Source organism: Panicum virgatum, chromosome 8K (genome assembly GCF_016808335.1).
Source record: "Panicum virgatum strain AP13 chromosome 8K, P.virgatum_v5, whole genome shotgun sequence".
NCBI classification, from domain to species: Eukaryota; Viridiplantae; Streptophyta; class Magnoliopsida; order Poales; family Poaceae; genus Panicum; species Panicum virgatum.
The window spans coordinates 55,541,994-55,565,559 of NC_053143.1; the positions used below are offsets into that span (position 1 = coordinate 55,541,994).

At 44.5% G+C, this 23,566-nt stretch overlaps 2 protein-coding genes and 1 pseudogene across 2 annotated transcripts; 1 reads left to right on the plus strand and 2 right to left on the minus strand.

The window, feature by feature from the left end:
- Positions 1–5,079: 5,079 nt before the first annotated feature.
- LOC120646427 (mRNA-binding protein puf3-like) lies at positions 5,080–5,870 on the plus strand. The gene is made up of 2 exons (XM_039922998.1): positions 5,080–5,534; positions 5,632–5,870. The coding sequence occupies exons 1-2, from the start codon at positions 5,285–5,287 to the stop codon at positions 5,682–5,684; spliced, it is 303 nt and encodes a 100-aa protein (XP_039778932.1). The 5' UTR covers positions 5,080–5,284; the 3' UTR covers positions 5,685–5,870.
- LOC120646426 (thaumatin-like protein) lies at positions 5,825–6,841 on the minus strand. Its single transcript, XM_039922996.1, has one exon. It carries the CDS (start codon positions 6,719–6,721, stop codon positions 5,930–5,932), a length of 792 nt encoding a protein of 263 aa, XP_039778930.1. The 5' UTR covers positions 6,722–6,841; the 3' UTR covers positions 5,825–5,929.
- A 7,236-nt stretch (positions 6,842–14,077) lies between these two features.
- LOC120646005 lies at positions 14,078–22,206 on the minus strand (annotated as a pseudogene).
- Positions 22,207–23,566: the final 1,360 nt, after the last annotated feature.

The window sequence follows — 23,566 nt, forward strand, 5'->3', positions numbered from 1 at the left end:
AGTCATTTACTTCTAGTATGGTATTATCAATTAGTGTTGGCATCGCATCTTCAAAGGCAGATCTCCCAGTAGGGGAACCACGCTACCTACTGGTAACAATGATGCGTTATTCCTCTCAGAAGATGATGCCTTGCTGGTGTTGGACAAGGTACTCCATCGCCAATGTCTGCATGCATCGAGTGGTTTCATTTGAGAGAGAAGAAAGAATTACGAAGGGTATTGGCCCAATCTAGAATGATGTAATCTATGAGAAATAATCTTGGTGCAATGTCCAACAGGGAAATCGATCCCCTTATGACTGATTTGGCCATGTAATTTTTCTCCCCTTTCATTTGCGTTATCTTCCCATGTCTATTGCATCCACAAAGCACTTCCCAAACATAAAATCGGCGATGGTAGGCACATGCACCCATTTTCCCAACCATGGAGGAAACGTGTTTATGGAGGAGGTTGACACCAGGTGTGGAGTTCACAAGCACAACATGAGTTCTCGATCAAGCAAGGCCAAGCATGTTGCACGAGCACTGGCAGTAGCGGAGGGCCAAGGTTAGGTCAGCTCGACCAAAATCTTGGGGTTGCTCTGCGACTGCTCATCTTATTGCCATGAGCTCGCAATGCTGAGGTGGATTCACCACTAGATGTAAATGACTATGACATCAAATATTCTGATAAATCTTTTCATGAGCTCAGACTCATGATAACACGATGAAATCAAAATGAACTATAGTCAAACAATGTTCCTCACCCACCCACACACCATTCTGGCATAGGTGAGAATTGAAGCTGCTACAAGGCAACACGAGCATGAAACCCACTTCGTCCTAATACTTGGACTTCTAACTACACTTTTGCATCAAGGGTTGGGACCTTCATTTGTTTCTCCCTAAGGTGTTACTATGTGACCCCTCAAGGGGCTATGGAGCATAAGGAAACCATATGTGGAACTAAATATCTTCATTTTATGGTATTATTAATTCATGTTGATGTCTCATTTTCAAGGGTAGACCTCCCAGTAGAGCGACCACCCTACCTACCGCAAACCTTCTTGGAGGCATTGTTTTAGGTCTCTCCCCCTTCACAAGCACTGAAAGCTCCGAGCGAATCAACTTTGATTCTAGCAGATGATGGTGGTGGCGTTTCAATGTTGTGTGCCTACATGCAAGTGTAACTTTGGAGCTACCTTAACAGGAAATTTGCTACCACACTCATTGTTGTAGTGTGAGGACACAAGGGAGGTTGTCTGTTTGGTGAGTAAAAGCATCAGATTGCCGCTAAGAATGGACTGAGAGGCAATAATAGAAATTGCATATGATTTTTTCTTTCATTTGTGCACTCTTTCCTCTTTTATTTGTGCTCAACCATTGAATTGAATACATTGTAAGAACTTGGCTATGTGATTGAGGTCATAGAGACCGGTTATTTTTACATTTTCTAAAAAAATCTAGAAATCCACCCTATGTCTTCGTGGCAAGAGATCCTTCAAGGCATCGGCCCATGTGAATATTAATGAATGAGTCTCTCAGGGGTAGTGTTAGAGTGAGCATCGGAAATTAGCCCCCAACCCGCTATACCCACGAGCCGGCGCCCTACCAGGCCTACGTCCACCGGAGCCCAACCAACCAAGTTGTTAGAGTGTGCAACGGAATCCAGCCCGACCCGCTATACCCACGAGCTGGCGTCCTATCAGGCCTAGGTCCACCGGAGCCCAATCAACCAAGGCCTCGGGCCTAACTCAACCCAAAAGACTAGTCTGATGGGTGAGGACTGCCCCACCTTATATGTTGAGATCCCCCATCGTCAATTTCCGATGTGGGACTAAATCTAACAATTATCTCCCCCATCATACATTGGGCCCAACTCTTTCATCACATACAACCCACGTGATCTCCTGGAAGACGTTCTACCAGGCTCCATGTCCAACTCTCCAGTCACACACAACCCGTGTGACCTTCCGGAGACGTTCACGGGCTCCCCCGTCACCATATGACCCCGGAGATTATTCCAAATTTTTTAACCTTTAGCTCTGATATCACTTGTTAGAGTGCGCAGAATGCGGGCCGAATTCCGCTGCGCACTCTAACAGGTAGCCATCTAGATGATTCACCTTATCTAGTGGAAACCAAAATCATTGTCTGTCTATATTTACGCCTCTTATGATGGTATGTCTTCAAGCTCTTGCAGACGGATGGTTGTCATGCCCTTCTTCTGTGTCATCTCTTTTTTTAAAAAAATGGTTGCCATTACTACCTGACATGCATTGATAGAGAAGGATAAAGAATTAGTTGTACACAAAGGAAACAAAAAAGGAGGCCTAAGGCAACAAGAACAAGAAGAGACGGTCAATCCGACGGTCCAGGGGTGATGCCATTTCGCTCCCGCAGCACACCATGTTGTTGCCTCCTTTATCTTCACGGGAAGGCCTTCCATAGTTGTGAACTTGTGCCTGAAGATCCTCGCATTGCACTCATTCCATATCTCCCAAGCACCAAGTTAAATTAGCAATTGGAGTACCCATATTGGTAGGTTATCGGTATTGCCAACCGCACACCTTCAATGGGAGACTTCATCAAAATGCACCCACACCCCACAACATCCCTGAAGCGGCCTACTGTCCATTGTCGTACGCCCACCCAAATCTTCCTACTATAGTGGCAATAGGCAAAAAGATGTGTCATCTTACTCCTTAGAGGATAGGTATTCATGCCTGACCCATGTAAGATTGGGATATTTTCAAAAATAATCTTTATCAATTTGACGCACTCCAAGGATAGGTGCATGTCCGCCCCAACAGTAGTGATTGCATGTCTTTTATTTTTTTTTGAGAATACACGGAAGAAATGCATATATTTATAATAAGAATATAAATTATTCTAAAAAAGGTTGCAACACGAGCCAGCCCCTATAGGTGCTCTCCAAGTCAACAATACAATGTGAGGTGTACTCTATGAAAAAACTTAAACTGAGACTAGCAATAAGGTGATCCTGCTCCCAACTATTGCCACAATTCTTTTTTTCACCTGCAAAAAACTTTCTCGTTGCCTTGCCCACTCTGCGAGATATGTGGTTTATAGATGCAACCATCATATCTCCTAGAATATACTCCCTCCATTTTCGTTTATTAGACGTATGAGCATTTTGTGCTTTTCTTCCAATATAAGGCGTGCACCCTCGGGACTCCTCCGACTCCAATAATGATGGTGCTCGGTCCGAGCTGAATTAAATCGCGGAAGCCATGCAGGTTTTCACGGTGGGAAAAACAAGCTAGCTGCATGAGGCCATGCATGCTTTCCCTAGAATCCAAGCAACATTTGCATCCAGACATGCAAATCTCCACAGCATTAACACAAATCTTGGTCTCTGTGATCCTTCTTGGTACGCCTAATAAACGAAAACGGAGGGAGTATAACCTCTCCAAGGTTGAGCCTTGGAATTTGATCGGGATTGGTAAATACATTTCCAATGAACGGTGGCTCCGCCTTAGATCTTGTTACTTGTTGAGAGTCAATACTATATTTGAAGTATAGGGCATTGTATTTTTCTTTGCATGTGGTATGGTCCTGTGTTAGAAAAGGAGCGCGATATTTTTGAAGTATAGGGCATTTTATTATGGGAAAAACGTAGATCAATTTGTAGGAAAATTTACTTTGAGAAGCTTGCCGTTCGTTATATTATATTATATAGTACTAAACCGTTGCTATTATTTCCTCCTCAGGTCGATCCAATGACGTCCACAGCAGCTCAGGGCCAAATGAACAATGCTAAAATATACGCCGTGCCTACTCGTGGTCCTGTCGTCTTAGGGAGTCAGGTTTCAGGTGCCCAGCAGGGAAATGTTGATGAGCAAGACTTTGAAGAAGTTCCGCTGAGAGAGGAGGATACCATGAAGATACACGAACATTTAGTTAGGGTCCATTTGGAATGTTACTGTGCAGCGAACGACCTTGACAAGACCGCTTCTGCAGGACTCCTTCAGCAGGCTATTCAGGGCATGAAGACTCACTATGCTCCTGATGCTCTGGAGGAAAATTATGGGGAGACTGCAGCAGATGCAGATACTACTGCAATAGTTGTTGGACAACCAAGAGCTTCTTCTGTTTCCCCTCAAGTGCAGCATCATGTACGACACAGTCACCGGCAGCAGATTGTGACAGCTCCAGTGATGAACACTATCAGTCTCAGGAACATCGAGGGCCAAGTAGCAGATTATTGGTGCGCGCCCTTATTATTAATCACTCTTTAATTAATTGAATCCATTGCTGCGACTTGCGATTGGAGTACCTTACTGCATGCGACTTGTGCAGTGTTCATCCCAAGGGGAGCCGAATTGTACAGCAGGCAATTGAGGTGGCCACCCCGGAATGGTCTACAGGGAAATCACGCCACGTGTCCGTTCGCTGGCTGTCGATGTCTTCGGAAATTACGTGGTCCAAAAGGTTAATTTCTATTCATATAGTATACATTTAACTAGTATCATGCATCAGAGCGTGAACAACGACCAGATTCTTGAGTATGGACCGCAGTCCTTGAATTGAAGAGGAAGGCCATCAGCAATCTTGTGGAGCATGTGTTATCCCTAAGCTTTCACATGTACGGCTGCCGGGTCATACTATACAGAAGGTAAACTAATTAATAACCATGCAGCACAGTATGTATATACAAATTTCAGATTTCTAGATTGATATGTAGTCAGTTGTTTTGCATGCATTTGCTGTCCCTGTTTGATCATCAGGCCTTGGAAGTAGCAGAACTGGAGCAGAAGGTCGCGATGGTCACAAGCAGCAGGTGCGGAGATGTGTTCATGACCAGTTCGCCAACCATGTCATTCAGAAGTGCATAGAGTGTGTGCCTCCAAAGCATGTCAAGTTTATCTTCCGGAGCTTCTGCGGGAAGGCCAAGGACGTGTCCACAAACGTCTACGGCTGCCACGTGATTCAGGTATCGTTAATTGGTTGATTTAATAACTTAATTAATTTGTCAGCAGGTTCATCATCGACTATCAGTGCATTTGGTAATAATATTTGGTGCTAATTTGGATAGTCGATCTTGTATTGCAGTGTGGTGTGTGCCCAGAGAGTGCTAGGCTACTGCGACAACCCTGCACGTTGGCGGCGGAGATCATAGATCAGGCCGCTAACAATCTGTCTAAGCACGTGTATGCAAACTACGTGGTGCAGTACCTGATAGAGCACGGCACCCAAGCTCATCGGTCAGCCATGGTGGAGAAGTTTGCTGGCAGCGTGGTGCCCATGTGCTACCAGAAGTTCGCCTCCAATGTGATCGAGGCATGCCTGAGCTTCGGGACCACGAGGACCGGCAGGCCATCACTCGCGAGATCGTCGACAATGGAGGCGGCTGCTTGGACATGACGATCAATCCCTACGCCAACTACGTGATCCAGAGGATGGTGTTCATGGCGGAGGAGGAGCAGGTGCGCCTGCTGGTGGATGAGGCCAGCAGGAATGTGGCCTACCTGAGGAGGTACTCGCATGGCCAGCACGTCCTCGCCGCCATGGAGAGGTTCCTCAGCGCCAAGGGTACGTATACATACGCATCTTGAGTCCTGATGATGACCTGCTGTCGCCCTGTTCCTGACTGACATGCTGGCTGCTGCTGCTGGTGTTGTGGTTGCAGCGGGGAGGCAGGTGTTTCTGGTGCCTCGTCCACCACTCCTGACCCATCAGTGAAGAAGACGAGCTGATGAGCGATCGTCCATCGTATTCATCCATGTCGTTGGATACATCATCGATCGCTACTCATGATTTACTATGAATGATCAGGTTTATTTCAGACTTTGATCGCGTCTCAGTACTAGTGACTGTTACTGTGTGTATGCATGCCGCTATGGTAGGCAGGGCTATATTATTTATATTGGAACAGACAAGACAACAGACAAAGCAAAAATATTCTACTAATTAGTAAGTAGTAGCAGTTATTTCCTGGACGTTGGCGGCGGGCAGAAGGTGATGAGGTAGCGGGTGGCCTTGCATCGGTTGAGGGAGGTGGCGTCGTCGTAGGCGTAGCTGTAGGCCTTGGGGCAGACGGCCTTGAAGACGCGCGCGAACACGGTGGGCCGGCACCGCCCCGGCGACGCGTACTCCCCCGTGCAGCAGTAGCGGTCGCCGCCCATGGCCCCGCACGCGCTCCGGCACCCGGCCACCTTCCCCTCCCGGTCCCTCACCTCCAGCGCCGCCGGGCAGCAGGCGTTGAGGTCCGCCTGGCACCCGGCCACGCCGCACCCGGCGCCGCCGCCCACTGGGGACATGGACACCGGCGCGTTGAACCCGTCCACCAGCGACACGTCGTAGAAGTGCAGCGGCGACCTCGGGGTGCCCAGCGTCATCTCCACCACCGTGGCCGGCGCCGCGCCGGCGCGGCCGCCGCAGCGGAGCTCGCCGCTGCAGTCGCCCGTCGCGCAGCCGCCCCGCCCGCGGCCGTCGAAGGAGCAGCCGCGGCGCGGCCACACGCGGCCCGACCAGCCCAGGGGCACGTCGAAGGAGGTCTCGTCGCCCGGGGCCAGGTGGAAGCCGCCGGACTGCGGCGTCGGGTGGCCGGCGGTGCCCAGCAGGCCAGGCCAGATCGACTCGGCGCAGTTGTTCACCAGGATCAGCTGGACACTGCCGTTGCTGGCGCCGCCGCCGGTGACTAATGCCGCCATGGACATCAGGAAAACTAGGAGGGAGAGGAGTTGGAGGTTGGCCGCCATAGAGGCAGATGAGGCCATGATACGTGCCGCCTTGCCTGTATGTAGCTTCTGCTAATCGATCCATGAGACTGCAAATTAAGCTTAGCTATATGCATTCTGCGAGGATTTTTAATTTCCAAAAGGAAAAGAGAGAAAAGATGCCAACATGCAAAGCGTTGCGCCGGCCGGGCCGGGAGCTAGCTAGTTAAGTAGTAGTCGTTACCTTTGGCAACTAAAAATAAAGGTTTGATTGGCAACAAGCAGTGAATGATTCTTCTGTCAGAGTGTCGAGCCCACAGCTCTATCGATCATGCAGTTTAACTAGTGATACCAGATTGATTATAACACAAGCCACTTGCTGCACTGGTACTTTTGCCTCGCTCGCTCTAAAGCTTTATTCAGGTAATAATTAAAATCTGAACCAATTTAGTTGAATTATATATTCAGGGTTTTTAATTTTTCACCATTATACGACACCAACACAATTGCATGCAAGAATCAGTAACAGCTGCGACCAACACTGACTGGAGAACGAAATACTCTTCTGGGGATCGGATCGGAACTATATTAATCTTGGTCAGTTTCGTTCAGATCCAACTTCCTATACTGTCATGCAATGCAACCGACATAATATTGTACCTGGGACATAAAGGTCAGTCAGAGAAAGCAAAGGAGACTGCTGACATGATTAAAGCAGTATGTTGTGTGTGCTGCCCGGCCTCTTAACTTGGGATGGATCCTCATCTCCTTTACTTGGTTTGAATTGTTTTCCGGCCGGCCGGAAGAGCTCAGGATCTATTCCTTGCTTTGGACTGGGGTTACGTTACTCTTTGCTCCACACACACACACACACAAAAGTATTTGGACAACCAAAAGAAAGAATGAGTTGATAGACGCGGATCGGGCACTTTCCTCGGATCCCTGGAAGGAATATCTGTCTCTGTCTGCTGCTCCTCCATCCATCTCTTTTGCTTTTCCATCCCCATACTTTCGTCAAGGCAATCTTGCGAAAAGTGCTTGCGTTGCTTACAGATCTGATCCAAGCACCATGCATGCATGTATGCTCCTGTTATGGACCTCCACTGCTTAACTCGATACAATGAGCTTCTGGTATCTAGCTAGGATAGATATCATGGATCGGAGCAGCGAAGCAGAAGCAGCAGCAGAGAAGGCCAACGCCTTCCGCTTCTTGTCCTGTCCAATCTTCTCCTGCTTGCAAAAGCCCAATTCCAGCTTCTCCGGCCCACTGACAAATTTGGCCTCTCAATACTAGGCGGTTTTTTTCTTTTTTATATTTTTTAAAAATTAAAATTTCAAAAATATATGTCCGTTTTGAAATATTTCAAAAATATACCCCGGTCGCCCCCCAATAGGGCGACAGGCCTTAAGTGTAATTTTTTTTCAAATTCGCAATGAGGTCCCTGGAAAAAAAAGGCCCTGTCGCCCGTTGGGGGGGCGACAGGGGCCTGTCGCCCAGCCCACGGGCGACCGCCGCTGGGCCCGGCCCACAGGCGCGGCAGGGGGCCTGTCGCCACCCCCCCCCCCCCCCCCCGCGGGCGACCGGGGTACCCCCCTATAAAAGGGCTGACCCTCCCTTCCCTCCTCATTTGAGCCCGAAAATTCCACCAAAAATCCAGAAAAAAAGAGACGAGTGAGGAGAAGGAAAGCGGCGAAGCCCTGCCGGATTCAGCACTTGTGATCTGCAGGTTAGTACATTTAGTTTAAATATTGTTATATTTAAGTACTACGTATTTAAATATGAGTAATTTAAGTAGGTGTGAGTAATTTAATTTAATTACTGCTATAGTAGAACCATTTAAGTAGGAGTTCAATGATACTTTAGTTTGTAGTTACGTAGTAGTAAACTAGTTTAGAAAATTAGTTCTACGCATTTATTATTGCAATTGCAGTACTATTAGAGACGTGTTTATAAATTAATTATGATTTAGAATAGAATTTGGCATATGCAGTATAGAATTTGAGTGTCATCACGTAGTTATGAATAATTATACGTTGTAGTTGAATTTCATACTTAGTTTTTACGAATTATTGAATAAGGTAGTGAAGTAAAGAGTATAACTCGATAAGTATTATGTGATATACAGATATGTCGAGCAAGATGCAGTTTCAAGTATTTTATGGTGAATACAATATTATGTATGGGCCAAATGGAGTAGATATTTCTGCCTTTAAGCGCACATCTAGCGGCATAGATAAACCTTTGGAAATGAGTTTTGGTTCCATATGTAAGTGGCTGCAGCGTGGGTTCCATGTTGATCCGTTGACACATGTGATCACTGTCCAGTCTCTTGTTAATTGGGAGGTAGAAAATGAATTATGGGAATTAATGATGATACACAGCACTGATGACTGGCAGAAGTACATGCAAGCAGCTTTAGAGCGTGGGTGGCCTCTGGCCATTCTTGTTCAAATTCAGGAGAAGACACAAAATGAAATCCAACATTGTGCAGATCAAGGAACTCCGAGTATTCGAAGAGAGACCAATTATGTTGAGCAAGATGAGTCAGAAGAGACAGAGAACCAAAACATGGGACCACAGGGCCTTGCTGATGAGGGAGAGAGGATACATAGCATTGTGGACGAGATGGAGGCAGAAGACCAAATTGCAATAGAGATGGAAGAATATGAGGACTCATCTGATGACGAGCAGTACTCATTGCCAAAAGAGTGGAAAGAGCATGGTTTTGGCAGTCATGTCGCAGAAGATGTACGAAATCAGGAGTGGGAGTACAGAGGGAATGAGGTAGTGCAAGGTGCAACATATCCAAACATTGAAGCCGTAAAAGATGCTGTGAGACTATGGGCAATCTCATTGAAACGAGAATTCAGAGTCGTAAAGTCTGGCAGTAAAGAATATGAGGTGAAGTGTGTGAATGCTGGATGTCCATGGCGAGTACATGCATTCAAGGGAAAATGGAAGTCAACTGGAAATGTTCCATTGTGACAGAGCACGCTTGTTTGCTGTCAGAAGTTCTTCCCTCGCATCGCAATATATCATGTGACTTTGTTGCAAAGCAAATGTATGGGTTTATTATGGACAACCTAAATTATGAGCCAAAAATGATTGTTCGACACATTGAGCAGACTTACCAGTACACCATCAGTTATTTGAAGGCATGGAGGGCTAAACAAAGGGTGTTCGAGATGCGGTTCGGCACATACGAGGCATCATATGATAACCTACCTCGTATGTTATCACAGGTTGCTGCTAGAAATCCTGAAAGCATTTATGACACATACCTCGTACCAGCCGTGACCAGGGGACAAAGAATTATGCAACGAGCCTTCTTTTGCATAGGTGCTTGTGTTAGAGCATTTCAGTTTTCTCTTCTGGTGATCTGCATTGATGGCACATTTTTGACTGGAAGGTATAAAGGTCAGATACTCACCGCAATCGGTGTAGATTGCAACGACCAAATAGTTCCGCTCGCATTTGCATTTGTTGAGAATGAGAACATAGACAGTTGGTATTGGTTCCTTGAACGAGTGAAGATTCATGTTGTTGCGCACGCCCAGATGTGTGCCTTATTAGTGATAGGCATGCAGGTATCCTGCAATCAATACTGAAATTGCAACGTGGAACTGCGACAACGCCTCCATTGTGGCCCGATGTCCAAAATAGGTGGTGCATTAGGCATATGGGTGCAAACTTCTATGAGCACTTTAAGAACAAGGATCTTAAGAACCTGTTTAAGAGGTTGTGCACCCAAAATCAAAAGAGAAAATTCAATGCATTATGACAGATGCTTGATCAGTTGACTGCAGAGCTAGTGAAGGTAAGGGCATCAGGAGCAAGCACGAGTCTGTGACGGCTGCATGAAGACACATGGGAATGCTATCCTGTCAGGGTGCCCACTACTGCTACAGCTTTGGTCGTACGAGAGGCTAGCCGTTGGTCGGCCCTTTGTCAGCCACGAGCCTTACCACGGGGCATGTACGGCGACGAGAAGGAAGAGAGGCCCACTATGGGCACTATCTGGATCTAGCGTCAGGTACGTTCGCAACAAATCTAATTTTGTTATTCATTGTTACATGATGTATTAGCGCACTTTTAATTTTACTTATTCGGAATGCAGAGGTCCTGGGCACATGCGCGGGTTAGACGCGCATATCCTGAGTTTGTTTCGGAGCTCGACATGCTGACGCCCGAGGACGTTGTCTGGGAGCCTTACAGCCCAGAGGCTGTCGCTACCCATGCACCAGCAGGCCTGTCTTCGCACTGCTCCGCGAATGCGAGCCTGTGGCTTACTTCCGCTGTCCTGGTTTATGACATCGCGGTTGAGGCATATTGCCCCTGGAGAGTCAGGAGACAGTTTGGACAGCGCCAGGAGTTTCCGGTGCCCACCGCGTTGGAGCGTGTCAGTCGCCAGGACCACATGTAATTATGAATGAACTTGGCTCATACATTCGTGTCGAATCTAACGATTCTTCGTGGTCCACTTTGTAGGTTGTCAAGGAGTGGTTTGCCGTGCTCTGATGATTGGCTCACCAAGATCCAGCCGTGGGTGGACCAATGGGAACAGGCAGACGAGCTCTTGGTCCATCCAACAGGACCACACACAGACAGCTCCTTTAGGGCTTACCTCACCTGGTACTTACCCCGGACTCGGACTCGTCTGGTTTTTGTTGACACTCACCCGCAGCCACACCAGGCGAGGCCTCAGGATGGATATGGCCGGCACCACGTGGAGGCACTAGCTGGCGCGGTGAGTCTCTTAATCATATATATATATATATATATATATATATATATATATATATATATATATATATATATAATCATATTCATAAGATAATTCATGTGTTTGTAACTGTAACTTTACTGAATTGATGCAGCTTCGCCTTTGCAACATGATGGAGACGGACTGCTCGACTTACTTGACGAGGGTACGTGCCGGATCCCCAATGACCCAGTTTGAGCAGATAGAGGCATGGTCGAGGCAGCGTGATCAGTTGCGTCAGGTAGTGCATAACTTCGGAAGCCGTGTGTAGTACGAAGACAGCCACGGGTCGTCTCAGGCCTCGTCGTCGTTCCCGTGTCCGTCGACCATGCACGGGCCGACGTCGCAGTTCTTCCCAAGTGCAGGTAACGTACATATCTCTTTAAAATTACATCAAGTGTTCCTACATATTTACTAATATCACATACAGGATACGATCCAGCTACTGCGTTCGGCCATACTGGAATGTTTAGAGGGGCAGCACCAGTTGGCGGACCGTATCCAGGGATGGTACCGGGGCCACAGATACCGGCCTACACAGGTTAGTTTATGTTTCGTATTTCGGTTTCTACATGGCATGACAAAATATACGAGCTTACGCTAACATCCACATTTTTTTCCGTAGGATTCTACCCCGATGCGGGCGCCAGACCTTCTTCTTCCTCCTTTCAACCAGATAACGAGACCTTCACCTTAAACGACTTCGACAGCTTGAGTCCAGAAGAGCCTGCCGCGCAAGGTGACCCCGATGTCTTGGGGTATTCACAGCTAGGAGGAGCACCACTTGGGATCTCTCAGCAGCAGACACCGCAGCCCCTTGCGCGTCTTGAGCGACAGGTGAGGTCTCCGGATGTTCTCACCTACTCCGAGGGCCATGTCCGTGCCCAGCAGAGGGCTAAGAGGGTCCGACGCCCTAGGGGTGGTTAGATGTATCTGATGTTTATTTGTAATGAGATAGTTGTGGACCGCTTATTTGTATCCGATGTTTATGATTGTGGTAGGTTACTGGTCATTTGTTTCTATAGATATTATTGATGTGAACTTATTATGTTTGTGGGTTCCATAATGCTCGTGAAATAAGGGAAGTTCTTGCGATTTTTTCCTGTGATTTAATGAAGGACAAGTTACGTGCGGTAGGAGTTAGCGGCCGAGATCTTGCCGACGATGATGACGAATACACGCTCGAATAGCTCAAAATAGGTCCCTGGAAAAAAAAGGGGTGGGCGACAGGCCCCTGTCGCCCGTTGGGGGGGCGACAGGCCCCCCCTTTTTTTTCTCCAGGGATTTCGTTGCAAATTTGAAGAAAAAAAAATTACACTTTGGGCCTGTCGCCCTATGGGAGGGCGACCGGGGTATATATTTGAAATATTTCAAAACGGACATATATTTTTGAAATTTTAATTTTTAAAAAATATAAAAAAGAAAAAACCGCCAATACTAGAGTACTTTCGGCCCAAAGTCTAACCCTATGAATTTGTCGACTCCAAAGTACTTTGGCCCAAAGGGTGAGACAATAACCATTTTCTCCCCCATGTTATTGCTGATCTATAAAACAGCATGTGTCCGCCATTCCTAGACACTCTAGGGATACAAATAGGAGTTACAACCTTTCTGAATTTCAGAATATTATTAGCTGAACCTAGCTATTGCTGGTTGTATTTTACGTGGACTAGTTATTAGGTTTTCTAATTCGCGTGGAAATCAAAATAAATCACTATTATTGTTAGAGCGTAGTCCAAATAGGTATAGAGAGAAAAAAAATCCATTTTCAATAGTTCCTCATTTTTACTCCAAAAAATGAGAAGTTTTGGCCCCATTTTAACTCCGCAAAAGGCGCCGCCGTGGGGAGGCCGATCGGGAGTCGTGCACATCTTTTCGCACAAAGATGGGTAATATGTCAATTGTTAGGAGATGTGGAATTAGGATCGGAAACTATTGGAGAGAGTTTCTTTCCCTTTTTTAAAAAAAGGATGGGTAAGAGAAGTAAAGAACTATTAGTCGAGTGTTGTGCTTATGGAGCATGTCAATATCCAAAAGAATGTCACATTTTGATACCAGAGGGAACGCACATGGTCTCTCTAAACAATACTGACTAGCTATCTAGCTAGTCCTCTCATGAAAGAAAATCAATAAAAATGTGACGATATATATATATATATATTGATTTATTATGTAATTATAAGATTTATTAATCACACAATAGATTTATTATTAATAATCACCAACTTGTACAAATAATAAGATTAAGAGAAAAATAAAGATCGAAAGTGAGTAGCACGCACAACACAAATACATATGCGTGCTTCCGGTTGCATCACATTGTGTAGTAGAGGCAACCAATGCAAATTACAAACGAATGCAAATAACTAATTAGTGCAGTACGTAGTTCTACACACAAGTAACAGTAACTAATTGATGATTAATGTGCAGGTAATTAATTTGATTTGAGTGAGTAGTTAGAGTAAATAAAGGAACGGTAAAATTAAGTAATAATGTGGTTGTCGTTTGTGTGAGGCAGATGTGTCGCGATGTCCTGAATTAGCAGATCATCTCGATCGTGTGTGTATTTGGTTAATTTGGTGCGTCGTCATGGTTGATCCGGCGCCGATCGAACAAGCAGCGGCGACAGGCGGTAACTACTGATGCTGACCTGTTAGACCGCCGTAATATTAGTCGTGGCATCGTGGGTTTGGAAGGGAATCCCACCAGCTGGAACTGTGGAGTACTGCAGCTGCTCATCATCACTGATGTAGGGACGACAATGGCTACCGTTCAAATGATCCAAGCAGCAGGATTCATGGTCGTGGAGGAGTAGTGCTTGCATCATCTTGAAGCACTCGTCGTCATCATCATCCTTCTGCATGCATGCATGCATACAGTTCAGTCATTGTATATTAATAATTCACCATCCATGCATACTTTCTAGACATGTACTAGCAGGGTTCACCTTAACGCCGATAAATCGTCGATTATCGGTGATTTTACCGATACCGCTACTGAGCGGTATGCGGTTACCGGTCCGGTAAACGGTGTTTTCCGATTCAAAATTCAAAAATACAAAAGTCAAATTTTTTTTCAAAAAAACGGTTACTGCTACAGTAAAACGGTAAGGTGAACCCTGTGTACTAGTACTCATTTTGACCCAAAAAAATAAAAGAATGTGTACATCGATCTAGTAGCTGAAGGTACTGCATGTGCATGTTTAATTACCCACGTACCGTTTGTGGGCAATAATCTGCTGGACGACGGATCACAAGCAGCAGCATGCGGCTGATGATGACATCATCGCTGGAGGAATAATAATCCTGCTGCTGCTGCTGCAGACCCAGCTGCAGAGTAGAGCTGCGGATGGCAGAGGCGGCGATGATGGAGGGATGGAAGCGGAGGAGCAACGAGGGCTCCTGGAGGGAGCGGAGGAGGAGGCGAGTACGTGCAGCGAGCCGAGGCCGGTGATGATGGTGGTATAAGCAGGTGGAGGAAGGAGTAGGGCGTCACGCAGGCGAGCCGCCATTGGAGGGCCTTGAGCAGCGTCAGCTCCATGTCCCGGACCGTCGCCGACCGGAACGAGTGCCCCAGCACCTCCTCCATCTGCAAATGCATGTTTGCACAACCTCCATATTATTAGCTACATCCAGCTAGTACTATGCATGTACTAGTAACGAGCTAGTACTATGCATGCATGCATGTACCTGGAGATGGTGGAGTGATGGGATGTTGACTTGGTCCAGCTTGCATGCGACGGACAAGCAGGCAACGCTCACCAGCTCAACCATCCACGCCTCATCCCACCTCTGCTGGCATGCGCATGCATCAGTCAGTTGATGGATGGATACATGCATGATGAGCTGAGCTAGCTACTAGCTATTCCCATACACTCACTTATGAGTAGCAATATATATATATATATATATATATATATATATATATATATATATATATATATATATATATATATATATATATATATATATATATATAATTAATTACCAGATGGCAGTTGATGGAGAGGAATCTGTCGAGATAGTTGACCGCGTTAAAGGCCGTCGACGCCGCAAGCCCCAACTTGTTAACTACATAGATGATGTACTGGACTCCCCTGGAACGAGCGGCGGCCACACCGCCGCCATGACCACCACCACCAGCAGCGGCAGGCAGCAGATGGTGGAGGTAGTCGCTGCTGGGCGCGTAGCATCCCTGCCTGGCCACCATGTAACGCACTGCCTCTTTCGCTTCTGCTGCTGCTACTAATTCTTGTCGTCGTTGCTCCTGATGATGATCTTCTCCGGCGACGCACTACTAGAAAACGGGCCATGGAACCGGTTGGAAATGGCCTTAGACACCGGTTTTCCAACCGGTTCCCGCCAACCGAGACCAATAGCCTCGCCTTAGGACACCGGGTATTTAACCCGGTGACTTAGGCACCATTGGTACCGGTTGGAAAGTCCAACCGGTACCAAAGAGGCTGCCACGCTGACGCAAGGTGGCAGCCCCTTTGGTACCGGTTGGTCTTTCCAACCGGTACCAATGGCATTTTCTCTTTTTTTTCCAAATCCAATTTTGTTTGTTATATTTATTACTATTTATTCTTTTATAATTGCTAAACGCACTCAAGCTCTACAGTACTATACGTTCATTGGTCGTTCGTGTTCGTTTTCAGAGAATATTTGAAACTAACTAAAAGTGAAATGCGAGCATATAATTAAACTAATTAGATGAACTAATATATTTACAAATTTACAAACATCAAGACATAATGTTTAAAAATATTTACAAATGTACAAGTCATGTTTGTAGTCCAACTACTGGTCCCCTCAGGAGGTAGATGGAAGTCCTCTATGTATGTGACCGTCGTGGTAGAACTCGCCTCTAGGATCCAAGATCTCGTTCAAAATGAATCCGGCGAGCTGCTCGCACACGGCGTTGATCCGATCAGTAGAGTAACATTCATCCCCCATTTGAGACATCTATCATTTAGAAAAAAAGGATTAACATCATGTGCGTTAGTATAATTATGAAAATATACTAGTGAACGGTTTGGACGTACTCTCGTGTCTTCATTAGTAACCTTCCCGCATGGAGTCATGATGTGCAAGTAGTCACATACGTAGTACCCGCACCAATCAGTTCCTTGTTGTTGTCTCGCACACTTAAGGTGAAACAAATAAATTACTCAATTTACAACAATTTGGGATTATATACTTAACTAGACAAATCTTTATGAATCAACATACCGGATAATCCATGTTAACGTTCAGTTCGGGCCTCCATTGACCACGTCCTTTGTTATTTTTCACAAATTTTTTCCAAACTCTGCACTCAAAGTTAAGTTTGATATTCAGAAATTGTTATTAACAGAAAAAAGATTTGATTGTGCAAACTGAACTTACCTGTTCAAGGGGTCTATGATATGTTGGATTGCGGACTTTGGATTTCTCATTGAGTCAAAGACTATAAGATTGCCGGTCTCTACGGAAAGTATGAGTAAAATCCAATGATAACTGCGGATATAGATAGGATATATAAATACATGCATTAGATGACTTAGTATTTATTTAGTAATATAACAGAGGATTGAGTCAACCAAGGCTTACCCAAAGTTGTATGGTATGAATATATAGGATTTGTTTTCGTTGAGCACTTTCTGGTTGACTAGCAAAGGATACATGAAGCCGATCTGATGGTGCCATCCATGTTTTCGGCTTCTTTGGGTCTCCTGTCTAAACGATACAATAGAAATTTTATAATGCACACATATAATTATGTTCTTGTTAACAAAAAGTATTAATGTAGAGGTAAGTGATACTTACAAAACCCAAATGGTGATGATAGAGGCGTCGAGGGCTTGTCGATGCTAAATGTGATAGAAAATTTTCGAAGTACACCCAGAAGTCCTCCTCCCCGCGGAAGAAATCATGGTCACGATACTTGACTCCAAACATTTTCCCATGGTCCTTCGACATTCGCAGGTACCATCTATGCAAATTGAACATCTGCGTGCACAATAATTCTAATTACTACATAATAAATCATTTAGATGCACAATAATTCTAATTACTACATGATAAATCATTTAGATGCATAACTAATTATTTTAATTGCATAATAAATCAAATAATTGCATAATAAATCATTTAAATGCACAATAATTCTAATTACTATATAATAAATCATTTAGATGCATAACTAGTTATTTTAATTGCATAATAAATAAAATAATTGCATAATAAATCATTTAAATGCACAATAATTCTAATTACTACATGATAAATCATTTAGATGCATAACTAATTATTTTAATTGCATAATAAATCAAATAATTGCATAATAAATCATTTAAATGCACAATAATTCTAATTACTACATAATAAATCATTTAGGTGCATAACTAATTATTTTAATTGCATAATAAATCATTTAATTGTCCAATAAATCAATTCATTGCATAAGAAATCTAATAATGTTCACAGAAAATATTAAAAGATATAATCATTCAACTAAGTGAATATTAATGATGGTTCGCTTTACAATCGTCCCTTCATTATGATCATGACGTGCGTACGGAGCCTCCTCTTCGGCTAAAAGAATACTTGTGTCAACCTCCACTGCGAACGGAGTCATATCTTCAACCTTATTGTATTCTTCTTCATCCGTGACATTGTCGACTCCCATAATTTTCTTTTTTCCTGCCAGAACAATATGGCGCTTTGGCTAATCTCTGGCACCTACAAAACTTGATTTATTCCTGGACTTGTCCTTTCTTGGTTTGCTAGACATGTCCTGCACATAGAAAACTTGAGTGACATCTTTAGCTAGGATGAATGGTTCGTCTCGATAGCCAAGCTCTTTGAGGTCTACCGTTGTCATTCCGTACTCGTCGATATCGACACCTTTTCCTGTGAGTTTAACCCATTGACAACGAAATAGAGGTATTTTCAACGGCCCATAGTCAAGTTCCCAGATCTCTTCAATGTAACCAAAATATGAGTTCGTTTGGCCACTAGAGTCGGTGGCATCTATACGGACACCACTATTTTGATTGGTGCTCTTGTTATCTTGGGCTCTTGTATAAAATGTGTAACCATTAATTTCATATCCTCGGTACATCAAGATTGAATTTGCCGGACCCCAGGCCAGCCAAGCTAGCTGCTCATGAATTCGATCGTTAGCCATGACTTCCTTCTGCAACCAAGTGGCGAATGTATCGTTATGATGTTTTGTAATCCATGTCTCAGACTTCAAAGGGTATATGCTTCGCACAATTTGCATGTGCTCCTCTATGTATGGAGCCACCAAGGCTGATTGTTGCAGAACTGTGAGATGTGCTTTGCTCAACGTGGCATGATCTGTGGTATTTACTGATTTTCTTCCAAGTGTGCCCTTTCCAATCAGCCGCCCCTCATGACGTGATACTGGAATCCCAATTGGGCAGAGTTCTTCCACATAGTCAACACAAAACTCAGTGACCTCCTCTGTGACGTAACCCTTCGCAATGCTTCCTTCTGGACGAGCCCGATTACGAACGTATTTCTTTAGGACTGCAAAGTATCGTTCAAAAGGGAACATATTATGAAGGAAAATAGGATCGAGAATACCAATCTCTTTGACTAGGTGAACTAGAAGATGCGTCATAATATTGAAGAATGATGGAGGAAATATCATTTCAAGACTGACTAAACTTTGGACAACATCCTCTTGTAGCCTGCTTAAACTCGATGGATCGATTGCCTTCTGAGAAATTGTGTTGAGAAAGGCGCATAGCTTTATGATTGTTGCTCGAACATTAGCTGGTAGAATACCTCTAAGTGCAACTAGAATCAATTGCGTCATCAACACGTGGCAGTCATGGGACTTTACGTGTGCGAATTTCTTCTCTTTCAAGTTCAGTAGCCTCTTTATATTCGAAGAGTAGCCTGATGGGAACTTGATACTGTTCAAACAGTCGAACATACTTTGCTTCTCTTCCTTACTAAGAGTGTAGCACGCAAGACCTAGATAATGACGTCCTTTATCCCTTTTTTCTGGATGTAGGGTGGTCCATTGTTTCATACGTTGAAGATCTTGCCGCGCTTCCAATGTATCCTTTGCCTTACCGTAGACACCAAGGAAACTTAGAAGGTTCACACAAAGATTTTTTGTTAGGTGCATCACATCAATTGCGTGGCGGACGTCTAAGACTTCCCAATAAGGTAACTCCCAAAAAATATTCTTCTTCTTCCACATAGGTGCACGTCCGTCATCACTCTGCACTGATTTGCTGCTGGGTCCTTTTCCGAATACTACTTTTATATCTTTGACCATTTCAAACACCATTTTCCCACAACGATGCCTAGGCTTGGTACAATGATCTGCCTTTCCATCGTAGTGAGCATGCCTCCTCCTTAATGGGTGCTTGATCGGAAGAAAACGACGATGACCCATATACACGATCTTCCTACAGTGCTTGTGGTACATGCTGTCGGTTTCTTCTAAACAATGGGTGCATGCCCTATAACCCTTATTGGATTGTCCAGAGAGGTTTCTTAGTGCTGGCCAATCGTTGGTGGTCACGAAAAGCAATGCACGAAGGTTAAAATGATCATCTACGTGCGTATCCCACATACGAACACCCTCCTCTTTCCACAACAATAGAAGATCCTCAATCAGTGGTTTCAGATACACATCTATATCGTTACCGGGTTGCTTCGGGCCGGGGATATGCACCGGCATCATAATGAATTTCCGCTTCATACACAACCAGGGAGGAAGATTGTATATACAGAGTGTCACAGGCCAGGTACTATGGCCACTGCTCTGCTCACCGAAAGGATTCATGCCATCCGTACTTAAGCCGAATCTTATATTCCTCACATCATTTGCAAATGTTAGGAATGTTCTGTCCACTTTTCTCCACTGCGACCCATCAGGGGGGTGTATCAACATATTGTTTTGCTTACGTTCTTCTTTGTGCCATCGCATCAATTTAGCATTCGTTTTGTTCATGAACAAACGTTTCAGACGTGGTATTAGAGGAAAATACCACATCACCTTGGCAGGCACCCTCTTCTTGACACGCATCCCCTCAACGTCGCCTGGATCATCTCTAGAGATCTTATACCGGCATGCGTTGCATACAGGGCATGAATCCAAATTTTCATACTCACCTCGATATAGGATGCAGTCATTAGGACAAGCATGTATCTTCTGTGCCTCTAATCCTAAAGGACAAACAACTTTTTTTTGCCTCATATGTTGTCTCCGGCAAGGTGTTACCCTCAGGGAGTAAGTTTTTTATAAGTTTCAGGAACTCCTCGAATCCCTTGTCAGACAAACCATTTGATGCCTTCCATTGCAATAATTCCAATGTGGTACCCAACTTCTTTTGGTCTTGTTTGCAATCAGGGTACAACAATGTTCTGTAGTCCTCCAACATACGCTTCAGATCTCTCGATTCCTTTTCTGTTTCGCAACCTTCCTCAGCTTCGCGCAGCATCTGACCAAGATTATCTTCTACAATGTATCCTTCAGTATCTTCTTCAGATTCACCCATTGCAGTGTCATTGAAAAAGGAATTATAATTGGCTGCAAAGTCAGGAATCCTGTCCTCTTCTTCTACATTATTATCCAGCACAATTCCTCTTTCGCCATGCTTGATCCAAACATAGTAGTTCGGCATGAAACCACTATTGAACAAGTGACTATGGATGGTTCTTGATGATGAGTAATCCTTCTCATTCTTACAGAATTTGCATGGACAACGAACGAAACCACCATACTTGTGTTTCTCGGCCGCTTCTATGAATTCATGCACGTCATCCATGAACTCCTTTTAACGCCGGTCGACCATGTACATCCATTGCCGACTCATCTGGGTCCATAATACATTTATATACATCATTGTACTGTACAAATAGTTCATTCATACTACCAATTTATAACAATACATTTATATAATTGATAATGCATATAACTATAATAAATAGCTACTATTCACTTATCAAATAAATTGATAAAATATATAAATACAATAATTTGATAGTATTCAAATATCAAATAAATTGATAACGCATATAACTACAATAAGATGCTACAAATAAAAATAATTATCACATGTAAAAACTAAATCAAGTAATAATTGTTTCTAAAAATTAATTGCTAAGTTATAAAGAAAAAAAAACTAACCTTTTTTCAAAAAAAAATAAAAAATTCTCCTCCCCTCACCTCACTCAGCTGTCATGAACAGTGAGTTCACGGCAGCTCGAGGGGGGAGGGGCTGGGGTATTTATAGGCTCGGGCCAAAGGCACCGGTTGATTTCAATGACCCGGTGCTAAATTTTGTTCAATAGCACCGGGTCAAGGCACCAACCGGTGCCTTAGGCCCGAGCTCCTGGCAGCTGCCACGTTTCATCACCATAGAAACCGGTTATTACCATCAACCGGTGCCTATAGCGCCGCCTTCATTTGGTACCGGGTGGTGGTTCAAACCGGTGGCTATGCTGATGCATTGGAACCGGTTGGAACCACCACCCGGTGCCAATTGTCCTCCACTAGATTGGTCCAAGGCCAAAGGTATCAGCTGCTGTTGCAGCCAGTACCGATGGGGTACCTTTGGTCTGGACCGATGGCCCGTTTTCTAGTAGTGACGATCTCCTCCAGCGGCGGCGGCTGGGGTGGTGGTAGTACACCATAATGAGGCGGCGGTGGCCGAGGAGGAGGAGGCGGCGTGGAGACGAGGAGTGGCTCTTCGTGGCAGCAGAGACTGTTGACCGCCACCTGCAGGCTCCGGCGGTCGTCGTCGTCTTCCATATATATATGGCCGGGCCGGGGGATAGCTTCGCTCAGCTGGCTAGCTAGCTAGTACATATATGCATCACAAGGCTAGCTAGGATTATTGAAGCAGGAAGGGAGTGTAGTGTAGTTACCAATAATGGTAGACGACGAGCGTACTGGTCGGTCTTCTTCTACCTCTAGACTGAAACTAGCTATCTTAATTAATAACAATTAATTTCGGACAGAAATAAATTATGACAATTATTGGAAGCAGAGTACAGTAGAGGAAGAGCATGCATGGCGCGGCCTAGCTACTACGCGTTGATACGGATCACCGTATCAATGTACCCCGCATATATCCCTCCGACAAATTGGAAATGCTATTATCATGCATCCATTCAATACACATGATCGTCGTCGATCCATCCAATCTCATCTTCAGATTCCCTTAACTTTGCCCTGTGGGTTAAGTTCATACCTAAACTCACATGGGCCAATTTAGTCTCTCAATTTTTGTTTTTTTTGTCAAACTCGTCCTTATGCTGGTGTATCTATCCGAATTAGCATGAAACTAATAAAAAAAGTCCTTTTTACCCTCGACTCCTTCCATTTCTTAGAAATGCTAACCAACTCAAATTGCTTAGAATTTAAAATTAGATTGTCTAATTTGAGTACTAGAATTCCACTTTTTAAAAGAGATGGCCCAACTACTTGGGGCATTACATGTCCAAGTAAATTATGTCGTAAAAATTGAGGAGGCTAGGAAGGAGGTAGCACGCACAATTCCCGAAAAAAGAATCTTCAATGCATGGAGTACTAAACGAAGTTTATTTGCAAAACCTTTTCACGGATGGGTGTAACTTTTCACGACGAATCTAATGACAGTAATTAATCGATGATTGGCTACAGTGATGCTACAGTACCATCCTCTAATCGTGCGGTTAAAGGCCACATTAGGTTCGTCTCGCGAAGTAGTGCAGGATTGTGGAGTTAGTTTTGCAAATTGCTTTTATTTAGTACCTCTAATTATTGGTCAAAATTTTTGTACTACTCATGCTACTATAAACCAAACAGGGCCATGGAATGCAGCAGCAGCAAATGCTTCCAGACAGTAGTACTGCCATGGCAGGCGGGCAGTGTCAGTACGGCAGGCTCATCATCAGCATTTCATCATATAGCTGTGTTCACTTCCCACAAATTTTCCAAACTTTTCATCACATCTCCATCACATCGAAACATTAAATATATCAAATGACCCATGCATGGAGTACTAAATGTAGATAAATAAAAAAATTAATTATATAGTTTTGATGTACGTTGCGAGATGAATCTTTTGAGCCTAGTTAGGTCATAGTAGGACAATATTTACCACAAACAAACGAAAACGCTACAGTGT